Source organism: Hypanus sabinus, chromosome 5 (assembly GCF_030144855.1).
Source record: "Hypanus sabinus isolate sHypSab1 chromosome 5, sHypSab1.hap1, whole genome shotgun sequence".
Lineage (NCBI taxonomy): Eukaryota > Metazoa > Chordata > Chondrichthyes > Myliobatiformes > Dasyatidae > Hypanus > Hypanus sabinus.
This window is the reverse complement of record NC_082710.1, coordinates 114723652-114742175: the sequence shown is the minus strand read 5'-3', so window position 1 is coordinate 114742175 and position 18524 is coordinate 114723652. Positions and strand designations below refer to the sequence as shown.

Here is an 18524-nt window from a genome sequence, read left to right as displayed (position 1 = left end):
TGGGGTGGATAGTGTATTGACTGGCTGCATCACCCGCTGGTATGGAAACACCAATTTCTTTGAATGGAAAATCCAACAAAAGGTAATGGCCAGTACATGATGGGTAAAGTCCTCCCAACTAGTGAGCACATTGACATGAAATGCTGTTGTAGGAAAGCTGCGTCCAACATCAGAGATCCCCACTACCTAGCCCGGGGGTCGGCAACCCGCGGCTCCGGAGCCACTTGAGGCTCTTTCACCTCTGTGCTGCGGCTCCCTGTGGCTTTGGGAAATAATTGGCCAGTATTTAATTAAAATGTATTTTATGTTAGTTTGTTAGCTTTTGAAATGTAATTCTAAATTTGAAGATTATGGTGATCTTGTACAATCTAAATAAGACTTTGTGGCGACACATTTCCTGGCACATCCGAAACAGCTCACAATTAGCCAGCGTTCAGGCTAAGGGAGATAGCCTACAGGGGTTTGTGAGTACGTGTCTTTTGGAGCATCCGCGCCCATGGGGGCTGGGTTGAGGGAGGCTTAAAAGCAAGGCTGTTTAGTTCGAATAAAGTTATTCGACTGCAGTTTACTGACTGCGTGAGCACACCGCTACAACGTGTTTTTATCGCTATTAATATACGTCACCACTGCCAATACCTGACACCCGTCAGTGCGCGATTTCTTTAATTTTTCGATCCAAGGTAAGCCAACTATGGAGAATTCTAAAAACAGAAAAGTGACTGAAGAAAACAGAACGTTTAATGATACGTGGACAGATTCATTTGCTTTCACTGTTGACGAGACTGGTTTACATATGAGATTGCTTAATATGCAATGAGAAACTAGCAAACAACAAAAAGTCAAATGTCGCAAGGCATTTCCAGAATAAACACGCAGCCTTTGCTCAAAAATATCCGGATGGAGTTGAGAGAAAAAAAGCCGTTTCGGAACTGATGCGGAAGGTTGATCTGAGCAAAAATCATTTCCAGAAATGGATGAAGTCTGGAAAATCAACGACATACGCTAGTTACATTGCCGCTCAGGAAATAGTCAGGCACGGGAAGCAGTTTACAGATGGTGAATATATAAAAGAATCTTTCATTAAGATTTCAGAACATCTATTCACGGACTTTAAAAACAAGAGTGAAATTGTGCAGAAAATCAGGGATATGCCCCTCTCTGCAAAGACTGTCAAAGACAGAACCATAAAAATGGCAGAAGACATCACAAGACAGCAAATTAAAGACATCAATTCAGCTGTGGCCTACTCGATTGCCTGTGACGAGTCTAAAGACAAAGGTGATATTGAACAAATAGCGCTGTTTTGCCGGTATGTAAACTCTGCCGGGCCACAGGAAGAACTGATTGAGTTGATACCTCTAAAAGACCAAACACGGGGGGAGGACATCTGTGAGGCTGTCTTGAATTGTTTAAGAGTCAAAGGAATAAAGACCACCCATCTGGTGTCAGTAGCTACTGATGGGGCACCGAATATGATGGGAACGCACCAAGGGATTTGTGGCTTTACTGCAGAAGTCGCTGGACAGAAAGCTGCTGACTTTTCACTGCATCTTGCACCAAGACGCACTGTGCGCTCAAACATTTCCTCCGGAATGCACAGAAGTAATGGATGTTGTCATTCAGATTGTCAATAAAATAATGGCAAAAAGTTTAAATCACCGTCAATTCCGTTTGTTACTGGACGAGCTGGAAAGCGCATATTCTGATCTCCTGCTGCACAACAAAGTCCGGTGGCTGTCCAAAGGGGAGGTGCTGAAACGCTTTGTCGCGTGTCTGGAAGAAGTGAAAACTTTCCTGGGCAGCAAAGGGCTCACCTTTCCTGAGCTGGAACAGCCAGAGTGGCTGGAAAAGCTACACTTCATGGTAGACATGACAGCGCACCTGAACACGCTGAACACAGCTCTTCAGGGGAAAGGACGTACAGCCCTACACATGATGGAGGATGTTTTGGCATTCGAGCGCAAGTTGACAGTGCTTTCTAGAGATTGACAGAAAGGCACTTTGTCCCACTTCCCCAATTTGAGAGAGTTCAAACAAGGTCACGACATGATAAATTCGGAGTATTTACATTCTGCAATTATCGCAATACAAACATCGTTTGGGAAACACTTCTGTGAGTTCAGAGAGGAAAAAAACCACATTATCCTTCCCGGTCACTCCCCTAAGCATCGATTCATCTCTACTGAATACGACTGCATTGTCAGGTGTGAGTAAACCTGATCTTGAGATGGAACTGGCCGATATAGCCGACGAAGACATATGGGTGTCCAAGTTTAGACGCTTGACAGCAGACCTTGAAGATGTTGCCCGTCAGAAGGCCGTTCTTGCTCAGAATCACAAATGGAGTGATATTGAAAACCTCCTCAAACCGGACAAACTTCTGTTCGAAACATAGAATGCTATCCCCGACATTTATGTAAACATTAAAACGTATGCTCTTGGAGTCCTGTGGATCTTTGGATCCACATATGTATGTGAGCAGGTGTTCTCCAACATGAACTTTATTAAAAACAAACATCGCGCACGCCTCACAGATGACAGCTTGCGATCCTGTGTAAAGATGAAGGTGACGTCATACAGCCCTGATGTGCAGACGCTGTGCGCTGAGGTCCAGGAGCAGAAATCCAATTAACCAAGTATGATAAATATTTTAATTGCCTATTGTTTTACGTATATTCATATTTTTTCATTGTTCATTGAAATAGTCCTTGTCACGTTCTCCTTCGGGTGTAACGAAACGCCGAATTTAACGTCCGGATAAACCACAGTTAATAAGAACCAGATCGCAGTAAGATTAACCATTTACTGTTCACTCTTCACATTAACATATGGTGAAAAAGCGTTGCTCTCACTGTGATTTCTCATGCCTGCAAAACTGCTTCTGCTCAGGTGAGCCTCGTGGAAAGCCCCCACCCTCGCGCTAATTTCAAACCGGTGTTTTCCCACAAGACGCGGCGAAACCGGATGTGACGTCATCGCATGCCGATATATTTTACATGCAATGAATACACTTTAAACACTTCTAATTCTAACTAGAAAATACTATTGAATGAATTACTAAGCGAAAATATTATAAACTAAATAACTGTCGTAAAGACAGCACACTCCCCGCTTGACCTTCGTAAGGTCACAATGAGCAGAGTACAAAACTTAGTCTCTTAATCAGTCATTGGGTAGAAGTAGAATAACTTCTGTAACTGGCCTTTGGTAAATTTTCACATCGCCTTGGTCGGTAGTCTTCAATTCGATCTTCCTGACATGTCCATCCTCGATAGGGAATGTAGCAGTGATTCTGGCCGTTGGCCAGCTGTTGCGAGCGACTTGCTTGTCCCTGAGCAGGACTAAGTCTCCAACTTGAAGATTCCTACGGGGTTCTGTCCACTTTTGTCTCTGTTGCAACAAAGGTAGATATTTTTGTCTCCAGCGGGGCCAGAACTGATTTGCCAGAGCCTGGACTTGTCTCCATTGCTTTGTGTACAAATCCTTGTCTGAGAAGTCTCCTGGTGGAGGAGGTGCTCCTGCCTTCTGCGTAAGGAGCGTTGATGGCGAAAGTATAAAGGGGTTTTCTGGGTCAGAAGACACAGGTAGGAATGATTGTGCGTTTATAATGGCTGTGACTTCTGCCATTAGGGTGCACAGTACCTCGTGGGCCAATCGGGTGCGTTGCTGTATCTCAGGTTTCCTTTTCCAGGTTTTCCGTAAGGACGTGAACCGTTTGACTGCCTGCTCTTTGTTATCTGGTGAGCGCTGGCGTGGTTCTCTGATTGGCAATGGGGCAACCCCATTATTTGCTTCATCTCTGAAGACCTTGGTGTCTTTGGGTTTTAAAGAAATGGTATCTTGAGCTGATTGTGCAAGTTTGTTGTCATACTTCGTTAGAGCGAAGACTGACTGGCCCAGCGACTCGTCGCTTGCCTCGCGCTTGTTAACGCCTTGTTGTGCTTCTTTAGGGTACACCTCAGTGAGGCAGATCTCGGAACAAGAACGGCTTGACTGAGTTTGACCGCAAACTTCTGTACAGTTCGAGCTGACAATTGTTGTCCTGGAGTGAACCTCTCCCTCCCCGCCGTCCTGTTGTGGGGGTGAAGGAGCGTTGTCGGTTCTTTCATTCTTGACTTCATCACGGAGCCGTGAGGGTAAATTTCCTTCCTCGTATGGATGTGATGCAATCGTGACTCTCTGAGGTTCCTCGTAGCTGGGGAAGTTATCGAATACGTATGGAGAGGGGAGACGAGCCTGCCTGTCTATTTGATATTGTACATAGTCGCTTGTGCGTTCCAGTCTGGTCCTTTCTAAAGTAGATCTTACTTCGGTCAGATCACGCGACCCTTCAGCTTGTTCTATGTACTTTGCTTCCACCCTGGCAGCTTCTCTTTCTCCTTCTAGCTGCAGCACATGCAACTCTCTCGATATTTTTGCCATTTCCAACTGGGTTTCGGCTTCTCTGGCGGCCTCTTCTCTTTGTCTGGCAGCCTCTTCGGCTTCTCTGGCAGCCTCTTCTCTGGCAGCCTTTTCTTTCTGGATTTCGGCTTCTTTGGTGGCCAGTTTCATTTTCAAAACTGCTTCTTGTCTGGCGTAACGCAGTAGCGCCTTGGCGGCTTCTGCCTTTCTGGCGGCCCTTTCGGCTTCTCTGGCAGCCTTTTCTTTCTGGATTTCGGCTTCTCTGGTGGCCAGTTTCATTTTCAAAACTGCTTCTTGTTTGGCGTAATGCAGTCGCACCTTGGCGGCTTCTGCCTTGGCTCTTGCCTGTGTGGACTTTCTTGATGTCGTTCTACTGCCCTTGTCGCTGGGCGCCATCGACTTGATCCCGGATCGAGCTGACATTGCAGCACTTGGAACACCTGATAACGCCTGGGTGGGCTTACTTGATGTCGGTTTACTGCCCTTGTCGCTGGGCGGCGTCGACTTGATGCTGGATAGAGCTGACATTGCAGCACTTGAAACACCTGATAATGCCGCTTTTTCACTGTCACGTTCTCCTTCGGGTGTAACGAAACGCCGAATTTAACGTCCGGATAAACCACAGTTAATAAGAACCAGATCGCAGTAAGATTAACCATTTACTGTTCACTCTTCACATTAACATATGGTGAAAAAGCGTTGCTCTCACTGTGATTTCTCATGCCTGCAAAACTGCTTCTGCTCAGGTGAGCCTCGTGGAAAGCCCCCACCCTCGCGCTAATTTCAAACCGGTGTTTTCCCACAAGACGCGGCGAAACCGGATGTGACGTCATCGCATGCCGATATATTTTACATGCAATGAATACACTTTAAACACTTCTAATTCTAACTAGAAAATACTATTGAATGAATTACTAAGCGAAAATATTATAAACTAAATAACTGTCGTAAAGACAGCACAGTCCTTTTATTTTTCAGGTTGACAGCTGGCTGACGTTATTTTTGGTTTGCTGCTGGCGGAAAATTTAAGTTCAGCGTTTTTCATAAATACAAGAAGGACTCAAATAGACATTGAGTATTTTACTTAAAAGTAACCTTCAACCCAACGTCTTTTTTTCGGAGTTTAAAATGTTTTTGTTGCATGCAGAAATGTAATTTTGTTTTCTCTGCAGGAGTTCATCAATTTCATAAATGCAACACATTATAGTTTGTTTATACATAGCATAAAGGCAAAAAAAACGTTGTATGCAGTGTTATTTCATTTTAAATGTCAAACGGGTTTTGTGGCTCCCAGTGTTTTCTTTTCTGTGGGAAACGGGTCCAAGTGGCTCTTTCAGTGGTAAAGGTTGCTGACCCCTGACCTAGCCCATGCCCTTTCCTCACCATTGCCATCAGGTAGTAGGTACAAGAGCCTCGGTGCTCACTCCACTAGGTTCAAGGACAGTTGCTACCTTTCAACCATCAGGCTCTTGAACAAAGGGGGATAACTACACTCACTTGCCCATCCATTGAGATGTTCCCACAACTAACGATCTCACTTTAAGGATTTTTAATCTCATTATCTCATATCCTTGTTATTTATTGCCATTCATTTATATTTGTATTTGCACAGTTTGTTGTCTTCTGCACTGCACTCTGGTTGATCTTTCATTGATCCTGCTATAGTTACTATTCTATAGATTTGCTGAGTATGCCCACAGGAAAATGAACCTCAGGGTTGTATATGGTGACATATATGTATTTTGATAATAAAATTTACTTTGAACTTCGAACTACACAGCAACCATCATCACACCTCTTTCCCTCCTTCACCCTTTCCATGTGCCCATCACTCCCATACTCCTACATTCCTGTTTGTTCCCCTTCCCCACTACTCCCCTCTGCCCTCCCCATTGCCCTTCCTTTATTGCATGCTGCACCTTCCTTTACTATTAGTGATTACTATTATATTATATTATATATTACTATTACACATCATCTTCAGTGCTTTGTCACCTCCACCTATCTCCTCCCACCTTCTGAAGCCACTCCCACTCTTCCCTCTCCATCTCCCTATCAACACCAACCCCCCCTCCCCACCATCAATCAACTGGATCCACCTATCACATACCTATCAATATTTGCTCCACATCTTCCCTCCAGTTATTTATACTCACCACTTACCCTCTATCTTTCAGTCCAGATGAACGGTCTTGAACCGAAACATCAACTGACCATAGATGCTGTTTCTCTTGCTGAGATCCTCCAATATCTCATGTGTTGCTTGGGGAAACTTGAGTTCTGGAAAAGAGTTGGAAATATGAAAGCATCCTGAATCAACTATTGTATACTAATAACAAAGGGTGAATACCTACCGAAGGACCTACTATGATCAAGTTTGCTAAATTGTCATGCTACATCCATAGCACCTGTGCAAGGAGAACCTGACCTAGCCATGATATTCTCAAACTCAGATTCCTATTTCTATTATATTACATATCTTGATGGAAATAAAGGGCATATTAATGCTGTTTTTCCATCTTTTGGTAACATAGACATTCCAGAAGGCATGTAGTTTAAACTATAAACAAATTTAATATGTTACGAATCACAAAACAGTGCTGTAATGACACCAAAGCAGCTGTTAATTTTACTGTACAATTGTGGGTGGAGGAAATGAGATTAGCCTTTCATTGTGAGCATCAAACATCTCATTTTTCTGGTGTTTTCAAAATAAAGGTACGTTCCATTTTTTTCTACCTTCAGTGAGTTAAGCAAGACTGAATGACCACAGTATTCCAAAGAACATTTGGATTGAGTTGGCAGATAAAACTGACCATTTTTAATGGTTTTTTGATGTAATTTCATCACAAAGTAGACACTGTCACCCAACTATTCAAATAGATCCAAAGATCTGCATGATAATGTTTCTTAGATGTGGCTCTGGAAACAATCATAATAGTCTGGTTTTATACAACCTATTGTTAAAATCTCTACAGAAAAAAACACTTCAGAAATAAATGGTGATTCTGGAAAAAATACAGATGGACTATATCTGTTAAGATTCTGTAACCATATGCTGCAAGTAATCTAAAAATTCAAAAGCAAAATTTATTTTTGGTGGCTTTCTGCTTTGGTTATCAGTGCTTGTAAAGGGTAAAAATGAAACTTAATGAATATTGTAAGATTATAACTGTGGACAAAGCAGATGAGATCAACAATGAGATCCAATAGCCAAGACGGCAGCTCTGCAGTGCTTTGTGGAGAGTGAAAAGGTATGGCAAGGGTCAGAAGAAATCACGGCCATCTATTGCAACCAAGGAAATCCCCAGTATGTACATGTACCACTGCATCCAGACTTCTGAGATCATGAGAGTGGAACTGCCCCAGTGCAAAGGCTTTTCCGCTTTAAAAATTGTCTCCTGTTTTTTGTTGAATACAACGGACAACCAGTAATATTATAACCTGTAGAAACACAAAATAGATTTCCATGAAGCATGTGGATGAAATGTGAGCTTTTGCCACCATTACAAGGCATTTTTTTTTAGGATAAGCATCCAAACAAATAATCATCATGGTTTATTGCTTTTAGTTCTTTCTTACTCATGGACTTGCATTATATTTAAATATTAATAGCAAAATAATAACTTAATGTAGGATTAATAGATTATTTATAAGAATTATTTTTGGGTGGGGGAACAGAGGCAAATATGTAATAATGACAGTTTCTTTAGTAATCCCAATTTTCTTTATAACACAGCTGCACCGTTACAAGTTTATGCTCCACATGCTGAAATTCTACCTCTATCCTTGTTTGCCTCCAACCTTCTTTCTCGTTTAAGATAAAATATATTTTTTTTATGTAGCTTCCAAATTTCTCCAACAGATCGATTGTTACTGTTCTGGTGAAGCATCTAATAGTATCTGACTCCATTGAAGTCACAGTACAGGCATATTGTTGCTGCAGATTTAAAAAAATACATTGTGGATATCAATGGAAATACCTGCATTTATTTCATCATTTAGTAGTCTTGAAATGAGGGACTAAAGTTTTCAGAAGTGTATTGAGAGTGGGTAATAGAAGGAGAGGGGAGGAAAAATTACCAGAAGGAGAAATTGATAAGAAGTAAAGCAATATATTTTGTAAATGGAATGCCTGCAAACATTTTACACCAATGAAGAACAAGGAAATGTTTAGGAGGTTGATAGAATGCTAATCAAGTGAGTATTTGTCTTGGATAGTATCTCAATTCTTGATAGTTCTTTTTTCCTTTTCCAAATGTAGTTTTTTCAGTGATTAGCATATCACAGGAATGCAGTAATACTGTACTTCATGACACACAATATTAGTTTCAAATTATAACACAGTCATCACTATCCATACTGTACTCGAACACTGTGGTGCCCAAATAGTCTCAGAAATCCCCCATTGTCCCCTGAGTGCTCCTTCTCCAAGGACACACTGGCACAAATGTAACCCTGGAAGAGGGACAAGCAATTAGCTCTGGCAGAATCCTCAATTACTAAGGTCTCTTGATTGTTGTAGTAGATAGACTTGTTTCTTTAAATTTCAATCATTCTTTCTCCCATCTGATATGCCTTGTAGATGATGGAAAAGCCATGTCATGTTAAAAAGTAAGTCACACATCATAAAATAATCTATTTAAGTAGCTATTTAAGTTTCTGGTCAATGTTGACCCTCAAGATGTTAGAAGCTCACTCATATTAATGTGATTAAATTTTAATGATATGTAGCTTGTCCCTGTTTTATTAAAGATGTCCATTGTTTGGTCATTGTGTGGCACAATTGTTACTTGCTACTTTTAACAGCATAGATCTCAACATGGTCCAAGTCATGCTGCATGATTTTCTGAGAAACTGCAGATGTACTTGAACATCCCGAACAAATATTAGGTAAGAGTGACTTAAAATCAGAAGTAATAGTCATCATACTTAACTGCAAGATATGAGGATCAGCACGAATATCTAAATGTTTAAAACGAAAATGTTACTGTTAAAATTTAATTATCTTTAATATTTAATATTATTTAGCGCATTAAAATTTGTGCAATTGTTATAATAGCATACAGTACCAAGTTAGAGTGACTGAGTCATAGCATCATAGTGCACAGATACAAACCATGCCCATGCCGTCCATTACATTTCTCTATGGCCATTTATCCACATTTGATCCATAGCCTTCCATACATTGGTGATTCAAGTGCTTGTCTGGATCCTCCTTAAACTCCACCACAACTTTAAGCAGTACATTCTAGATTTCAACCACATTCTTCTGGTGTGGGGAGTATTTTCCTTTCTGATCCCTTCTAGCCATCCTACCCCTCATCTCTCATCTTGTGCATAATGTTATCTTGCTTTAGATACCTACACCAAGGGAAGATTTTTACTATCTCCCTCATCTATCCCCTTCATAATTTTGAATACCACTATCAGAACATAGAATAGTACAGCACAGGAACAGAACCTTTGGACCACAACTACTGTGCTAAGCACGATGCCAAATTTAACACATCCTTCTTCTCCCTCTACAAGTGCCCATCTGAATACCTCTTGAACCCAACTATCATATTTATTTCCACTGTCACCCCTGGTAGGGTGTTACAGGCACCTGCCAATCTGTGTGAAAAAACTTGCCCTACACATCGCTTTTAAAGTTTCTTTCTCTCGCCTTAAAGCTATGCCCTCTAGTATTTGAGATTTTTATTTGGGAAAGAGACTCTATGTCTCTCATAGTTCTATAATTTTATGAATTTCTCTTCAGCCTCTGCTGCTCCTGTGAAGGCAATCCAAGTTTGTCCAACCTCTTCTTGAAGCTAATATCCTCTAATTCAGGTAACATCCTGGTAATCAAACCACAAACAAGAGAAAATCTGCAGATGCTGGAAAACGAAGCAACACACACAAAATGATGGAGGAACTCAGCAGGCCAGACAGCATCTATGGAAAAAAGTAGAGTGGATGTTTTGGGCCAGAAACGTCGACTGTACTCTTCTCCATAGATGCTGTCTGGCCTGCTGAGTTCCTCCAGCATTTTGTGTGTGTTTCTTCAATATCCTGGTAAACCTTTTTTGCCTACAGAGCCTCTATATCCTTTCTGCAATGGGGCAACCAGAACTGCATACTTGAAAACATGTAAATAGAGTGACAGCAGAATTTGGCCACATAGTTGGGAGTACATAGGGAGCACAGTAGGAAGCCTAGGATGCAACCTTGGGGGGCACTGCTATTGAGGGCAATCATGGAGGAGATATTGTTTCCTATCTTCACTGACTGCTGTGTAATGGCCAGAAAGTCAAGGATAAAGCTGCAAAGGAAGTTACAGAATCCTAGGTGTAGGAGTTTGAAAATGATTGGGATTATGGTATTGACAGCAGAGGTACAGTCAATAAATAGGAATCTGATATAGGTGTCTTTGTTTATCAGATGTTTAAGAGATGAGAGTAGGACCAGGAAAATTGTATATTCCATGGACTGTGGTGGTTCAGTCCGAAGTCCGTGGTCCGGTCCGCGGACTCTGGACTCCGGGTTTTCCGCTGGTTCCTTGCTGTGGTTGGACTTAACTAGAAACACCTGAGGCTCATATTGGAACTGGGAATATAAATGGCCCTGGTACTGAGTGTGGTTGGGGTTTGTCAAGATACTCATGGCACAGATGGCTGGTGGAAGGTGAGAATGGACTCTTGCCATCCTTGGGGCTGTGTTGGAGAACCATGGCTTCTAGGAGCCTTGCTGATAGTGGTTGGAGTGGTCATTGTGGTATGGATTCAGCTGTTTCCCAGGCCAGCTGGGTGGCTGTCAGACACTCTGAGCCAGGCAGGGATCTGGTTGCTTCTGTAGCCAGACAAGGCTGCTGGCTGTAATGGCTACTGGGAGCTACCCTGGTGCAGAGGTGGAACTGCCTGTTCCTTGGTGTTTGTCTCTTCCTGTCCTTGCCCCTGTGGGGTAAGTCTGGCCATTCTGATGTTGCCCTGTGGGGGGATCTGTCTTGTCCTTGCCTCTGTGGGGTAAGTCAGGCCATTCTACTGTTGCCCTGTGGGGGGAATCTGTCTTGTCTTTGCCTCTGTTGGATAGGTCAGGCAGTTCTGCTGTTACCTGATGGATGGTCCTGCCCCACCTTGGTGTGGAGTTATAGATGAGTCCCTGCTTGTTGGTGGATAAGCCCTGGCTCTGTTTGTGTACTGTCCTGTCTCATGTCAGTGTCCTGTTAAAGATGAGTCCTGGCTTGTTGGAGGAAAAGTCCTGGCTCCATATTGATGTATAGTTCCTAGTCTGCCCCTAGCTCAGCCTCTGAGTTCCCCAAGCTCCAAGTCTGCAGCATCCAGCCTCAAGCCTTGACCCAAGCCTGCAGCCTCCAGCCTCAAGACTCCAAGTCCCTAGCCAAGCCTCGTCACGTCCTTAACTGGGTTTGGGAGTCCAAGCCCGAGGCAAGACCCAGGTTCTGGGTCCTTGCCCTTGTCTCGGGCTCGGAGTCCACCCCAGTCCCTCATCCTGGTCCTGCTTCCCTTGCCTAGACTGCATCCCGTCCTGTCCTTGGGTTCTGTCTTGTCCTGTTTCCAGGACTCCAGTGTCTGTGTCCTGCAGTTGGGACCTGATTCAACACCTGACTTATGACATGGACATGTTTCAGCAGTAGGTGAATTGCAGTGGATTGAGAAGGTCTCGGATAATGGAGCTGATGTCTGCCATGACCAGCTCTTGAAGCTCTTCATGATAATGGATATCAGAACCAGTGAGTGATAGTCATATGGTATATTAACTTATTTTTATTTGGCACTAGGATGATAATGATCATCTTAATGCAGATGGGAATCTCAGATTGGAGTGGAGAGGCATTAAAGATATTGGTTGTAGTCCTGCCAGCTAGTCCATGCAGGATCTAAGGACACAACCGGGGACTCCATCCAGTTCAAACACTTTCTTTGGATTCATATGCAGGAGGGAGGATATGACATCTGAAAGATGACTTTGGGTACTGTTACATTGAAGTTTGTCTGGGCAAGTGGCAATAACTCATCGATGTGCTACTTGAAACAAACATGGAATGATTTGAGCTCATTGGCGAGGATATGTTGCTGCCAGCAATATTGTCTGACTTTGCTTTGTAGCATATTATAACATGTCAGCTTTAGCAAAATTAATGGCAAGTCTGGCTCTCTCGCCTGTTCTGGTATTGTCTGTTAGCATCTCTCCTCACTTTTTGGAGGTGATGCCTGTAATTCCTGTATAGATCAAGATCAGCATTTCACCACTAGATATTCCATGGCTGGCGAGCAGAATTTCATCAAGACTGTCATATCTGAGCATCACAATGAATTGACTGGGAAGAAGATCCCTCTGCCATTTATTTTACCAGGAGGTACAGTGTGGACCCTCCAGTGATCTTAGCTTGTACGGCATAGTGAAATGATGCAGTTGTCAATCATGCCTCTGAAAGACAGAGCATGCAGCAGTCTCTCAGCTCCCTTAGATGCCTTTAAATCCATCCACTTTATTTTCAGTGGCTTAAGCATTTGCCAGGATTATGCTGGGGAATGCGCCTTGAAACAGTGTTGTTCAGACTCAGCTGACCAGCTCTTCCATGTTTTCTAGGTAAGTGGCTATTTCTGGTTGAATCTGAGAGTGGAATCACTGTGCTGGAAGGTCAGGCCTTCTCTCTGGTAGGGCCTCCATGTTGGGTTGTGGCATTGAGTGCTTTGGTGGAGTCTGGGAGTTGACTCTCGGTATCAGGTGGCTCCACTGAAGTCTTCCATGTCAAGTCTTACCATGGGCTGCTTTGCAGGGTCAGGCCTTAGATCTGGACATGTGATCATGCTTTTGTTCAGCTAGACCCAGGGTTCCAGTCAAGAGGCAGGTAATTTCCAGCGATCAAAGTCTGCTTTGGGCCTTTGAAAAGACAGCTGGTCATGTGTAGGCTACATTTCCAGCATAGGCAGTTCAGTCCCCTTGTTTTATGCAGTCAGGTGCTCCATGTGGTTCTAGGCCTTTCTAGTCAGGTCCATTTGGGTCAGGAGTCAGTTTGTGCAATCAGTGGCTTCTTACGCTTGGAAGATTGCCAGACATGAAGGCACAGAAGATTTAACATATCATTAGTGGAGTCATACTGAACAGAAGCAGGGTTTTGACCCATCTGGTCACAAGGAACACATGTAAACTCCACAAGGATATCATCCAAAGTTGGTGTAGAGGCATGCACCTGTGTTCTATCTGCATTGTATTCTGTGGTGCACATTCAATATGTTTATTATGGTAACTATTCACGTGGGAGGGGGTGTGGTAAAAAGGAAAGGTTTAGCAAGGTATTCATGGTTTGTTCTGGACAGTTCAGAGCTGGGGACCTCTGGGTTTCATATGTTTTGTTGATCACTTAACTTTGCCTAATTGCATTTGAAATCATTTAACTCCACTTAAGAATGTTTAATGTCGCTAGTTCTAGTTTCATAAGTTTCATCTGATTGTATGTTTTGCTAGTTGCTAGTAAAGGATTAAATACCTTTCTTTGAATTTTTGGAACGTTGTTATTGGATTGATCAAAAGGTACATCATCCAAGGAAAGCCACCCAGCAGCAGCACTGGTTTATTTGAGTTGCCGCTACAGTTGGATTGACCTGGGTCACTGGCATTAGCTCTACTAACTGCACCATTCAATTTAGTTTATGTTGAAACGTCAAACAGAATATACGTAGGATTTTAAGCAATCTGAAAACATGGAGAATGAACTGACCAGTGAGCAATGTCTTCTGAAAGCACTTAAAACATGATCACAAGAGAAGGAAAGACAATTTAGCTTATTTTCTAAGGATTTTTTTCAGAGAAAAATTGACAATTAGATATTTACTACCTCATCAATTAATATTTTCTTACAAGCATAACTTTACAAATGAAATCCATATTTACCTTGTGTTGGATATCTATAGTGAATCTAAGTTTAAAGCTACTAACAGTTTCTACAAAAAAAAAAGTGTGCTTCACACTCACTCCATTCCTGTTCTGGGACTCCAAGATTGAACCACAGTGATGTTAGTCTTAGCTCCCTATTTCACTGCAATATATGTTCATATTGGCTCCATCAAGAAGATTTTTCACCCCTGTAACAACACCTGCCCCTAAACCTTTCCTCGGCCCACTTGCTGCTTAGATCTTAATCAATGTTAGTTTTTTATTTCTACACTTGACCATCTCGATGGACTCCCATCTTGCAGCCTCTGTAAACTTGATCTTGTCCAAGAATTCTAACTTCTATGATGAATAGACGACCAATATTATACAGAATTACGCCTGCTTGCTCATAATTTTAGCATGTTATGTGCCTCTTCCATTGGTGCTTGAAAAACCCCTTAAAGATCACAATATTTTATTGCCAGGTTTGGAGAACAGAATTATTAGGTTTCCTTGTTTAATATCAAGTTGTGTCAGCATCAGTTTATGGGCTATTGTAGCTCTCCTCATTTATTTCTGCAGATGCACCTTCTTCAACTGGCCTTTCTAAAGGACATACACATAATACAGTTCGAACTACTGGATATTGCTGATGAATATCATAAGGGTGGAAAGGAAGTGACCTCAATGAGGTTAGTGGAGAATATGTAATACTTTTACTAGTTCAGGCAGTGAGTTTAGAAGTCAGGAGGTTATGTTGCAACTTTATAAAACTCTGGTTAGGCCACATCTGGAGTATTGCATTCAGTTCTGGTTGCACTACTATAGGAGGGATAGTGAGGCTTTGGAGAGGGTGCAGAAGAGGTTTACCAGGATGCTGCCTGGTTTAGAGGGCATGTGCTTTCATGAGAGGCAGGACAAATTTAAGTTGTTTTCTTTGGAACAGTGGAGGCTGAGAGGAAATCTGATAGAGGTTCATAAGATTATGAGAGTCATAGATAGATTAGACAGGGAATATCTTTATACCAGGGTAGAAATGACTAATTCCAGAGGGCACGTATTGAAAGTGAGTAGGTTCAAAGGGGATGTGATGGGTAAGTTTTTTTTTCTACTCAGGGAATGGTGGATACCCGGAATGCACTGGCTGGTATGGTGGTAGAGGCAAATACATTAGAGGCTTTTGAGAGATGTTTAGATAGGCACATGGATATATGAGGAAAATGGAGGGATATGGACTTTGTGTAGGTAGAAGGGATTAGTTTCTGAAGAAGGTGGTTTCTGATTTACTTTTCTGCTGGCTCAGCACAACATTGTGGGCCAAAGGGCTGGTTCCTGTGCTGTTCTATGTTAATATTACACTCTGAAGCAAGGCCACAAGATTCTCCAAGTCCCTAGCCAAGTGCTTCTTAAAGATGGTTTCAAGCAGGAAAGTCTATGAATGCCTGCAGATATAGCAAATATCTGTGTCCATTTTGTCTACTTCAGTGGCTGTAAGACATGTTGATTTCTTGGACCACACGTTCCAAAGCAACAATTCTACCAGCTATAAAAGGCAAGGGCAGCAAAAGATGAGAACATCTTCATTGGAAGTTCTCTAAGTTTCACATCATCCTGGCTTGGAAATGTATCGTTGTTCCTTCACTTTTACTAAGCCAAAGTTCTGGATCTCTCTTCCTAAAAGCATTGCAGGTGTAACCTAACCTCAAGGACTGCAGCAGTTCCAGAAGGTACCACCTCAAGGGCAACAAAGGAACAGCAACTAAATATTGGCTTGGCCTGCAAAACCAATCCTTTGTATTGTCTCACAAACAAAAGAACATCTGCAGATGCTGGAAATCTGAGCAACACACACAAGATGCTCGAGGAACTCAGCAGGCCAGGCAGCAGCAATGAAATGAAGTACAGTCGACATTTCGGGTCAACTTGTCATGGTCCGGATTGGTTCCCCTTTAAATTTAGTTAGGTTGCGATCCAGGCCATTGACTCCTTGTTCCCTTCTAATTCAGTTTCACGTGTCCCTTGAGCTTGGCAATCAAGGTAATCTACCCTCGACCCGAACCGGCAGCTTATAAGCCCCTGGCTTCAGCCATTCGGGGCGAGAGTGTTAAGAAGCCTTCGCAAGTCGCTGCCACCACTACGACAAGCCAGAGTGATCCAGCCTGCATTGCATACCAGCAATTCGCCTTCCGTCGCCAGAGTGCGTCCGGGCAAGGTCAATCTACCAGGGGTGAGTGGAAGGCGGAGTCCTGACTTGACGTTCATGCCCCTTGTCTGTGTCTACCCCTCGAAGAGTCCTGGCTCAGTGCCTGAGCTGAAGGTGGAGTCCTGGTTCAAGGTTCCTTGTCCTGTGTTTTGGTGCCCATGTTTCTGGCTTCAGTAATCCACGATATCCAAGTGTCTGACGGTGGTGAATCAAGGTCCCAGTCTTCAAGTCCAAGGGCCATGGCTGTCCATGTTCCCCCAGTTCAGGTCCAAGGTCTGTGGCTGTCCGTGTTCCCGCTGTCCAAATCGTGGCCGTGGCAAAACCAGTTCCCTGTTTCCAAGTCCCAGGTCCATGGCGATCCTAGTCCCTAGTCCCCTAGTCCAAGGTTCGTGTTCCTCTTAGTCCTTCTTGATTTTCCGATCTTTGGTGTAGTGAGTAATAAACACTATTTTATTGTACACAAGAAAGACGTGTTTGTGTCCTGCTTGTGGGTCCTCTCCCAGCACCCTCGTCCCCACCTCATGACACAACTGTACTTTTTCCATAGATGCTGCCTGGGCTGCTGAGTTCCTCCAGCATTTTGTGTGTGTTGTTCCTTTGTATTTTCAGGTGTCTTAATCCAAGATTCTGCTAGAAGTCAGGAGCAAGACATAAGATGTGTTGCTTCATGATCATTTTATTAAGAGTTGATAGAACAAAAATGAACATAAAAAGAATGGTGATGGAGATTCTTACTACTTGAAGAAGGGACAATATAAAGATGGTGCCTAGCATGAAAAAGCTACTTTTATACCAGAAGAAAAGAAAATTCCATAGATAACAATAATCCAATTAGAAAATACTTAATCAAGACTGCTGTAAAATCAAACACGAGGAAATCTGCAGATGCTGGAAATTCAAACAACACACACACACAAAATGCTGGTGGAACACAACAGGTCAGGCAGCATCTACAGGGAGTCCTGACGAAGGGTCTCGGCCCGAGACGTTGACAGTGCTTCTCCCTATAGATGCTGCCTGGCCTGCTGTGTTCCACCAGCATTTTGTGTGTGTGTTGCTGTAAAATCAATCACTTAGTATAATTTTAAAGCTTCTTTGTTCTTTCACTATGTACAGCTACTAGAGCAATTTTTTGAATATAAAGGCTTCTTAAAACATAAGCAGATAATTGATAAACTTAAAAGAAAATGACAATCAAAATTAAACAGTCGTATCCAACAGTATGAATATACATATTAAAAAAGTTGAGATTATAGATGTTTGTATATGGATGTGAAAGACAAGGTCAAAACACTTGCAAAGATGTGCAGCCTCAAGTGCTGATAGGATGATCCACCTTGGCTTCGCCCTAAGTTTATAACCAATACGGATGCCTATTTTCAATAAATTTGAATTCCATTGTGGTAATGATGGAAAATTATCTATAAGCACTGTGGATAAAGTCTATGAGATTGGACAACATCTCAGGTTTAGCACTGAATTATACAGGCTTCTAGCAAGTTAAATCACTGGCATTTACTGGAAAACTTCTCATTTATGCCTTGACTATATTTAAAAAAAAGTGAAATTGAGCTGGTTCCTGATCCACCTATTCAGTCTATACTTGGTCATCAACGAAGTGATGGGTAGTGCCACTTACATTGCTCTTGAGTCACATTTAATGACAAATCATCCCAATGCTCAAATATAGTTGGGGTTTTCCCAGGTCCACCCAATTCAAGATCCTGATTGCAAAAATGACCGAAGAGTTGAATTCCAGAGATGAAGTTAAAGTGACTATCTATATGATGGTATTGGGTTTACTGTTCATGAAGTCTTGAATTCAAATTAAGTTCTTAAGCCCTATTTGATATTGATAGCTGTGGGTATCCTTCTAATTGATGGTTATACATTAACCACCTACACCTCAAAGACTAGATCACTTGCCTGTTTATCCTCCATGATGAGTTTAGATGCCAATACTCAATATTTGAACGATTGAACCAAAGAGAAGATACTTCTAATTAACAAAGTAGTTCAAACACAGATCAATTACTTTTGGTGA

General features: G+C 42.4%; 1 protein-coding gene across 1 annotated transcript; it reads right to left on the bottom strand.

Annotated features, from left to right (window-relative positions):
• Window positions 1–2701: 2701 nt before the first annotated feature.
• Window positions 2702–5265, bottom strand: LOC132393752 (uncharacterized). Its single transcript, XM_059969148.1, has 2 exons — window positions 4947–5265; window positions 2702–4841 (listed from the first exon to the last, which is right to left on the bottom strand). Exon 2 carries the CDS (start codon window positions 4822–4824, stop codon window positions 3163–3165), a length of 1662 nt encoding a protein of 553 aa, XP_059825131.1. The 5' UTR covers window positions 4825–4841; window positions 4947–5265; the 3' UTR covers window positions 2702–3162.
• Between the last annotated feature and the right edge of the window lie 13259 nt (window positions 5266–18524).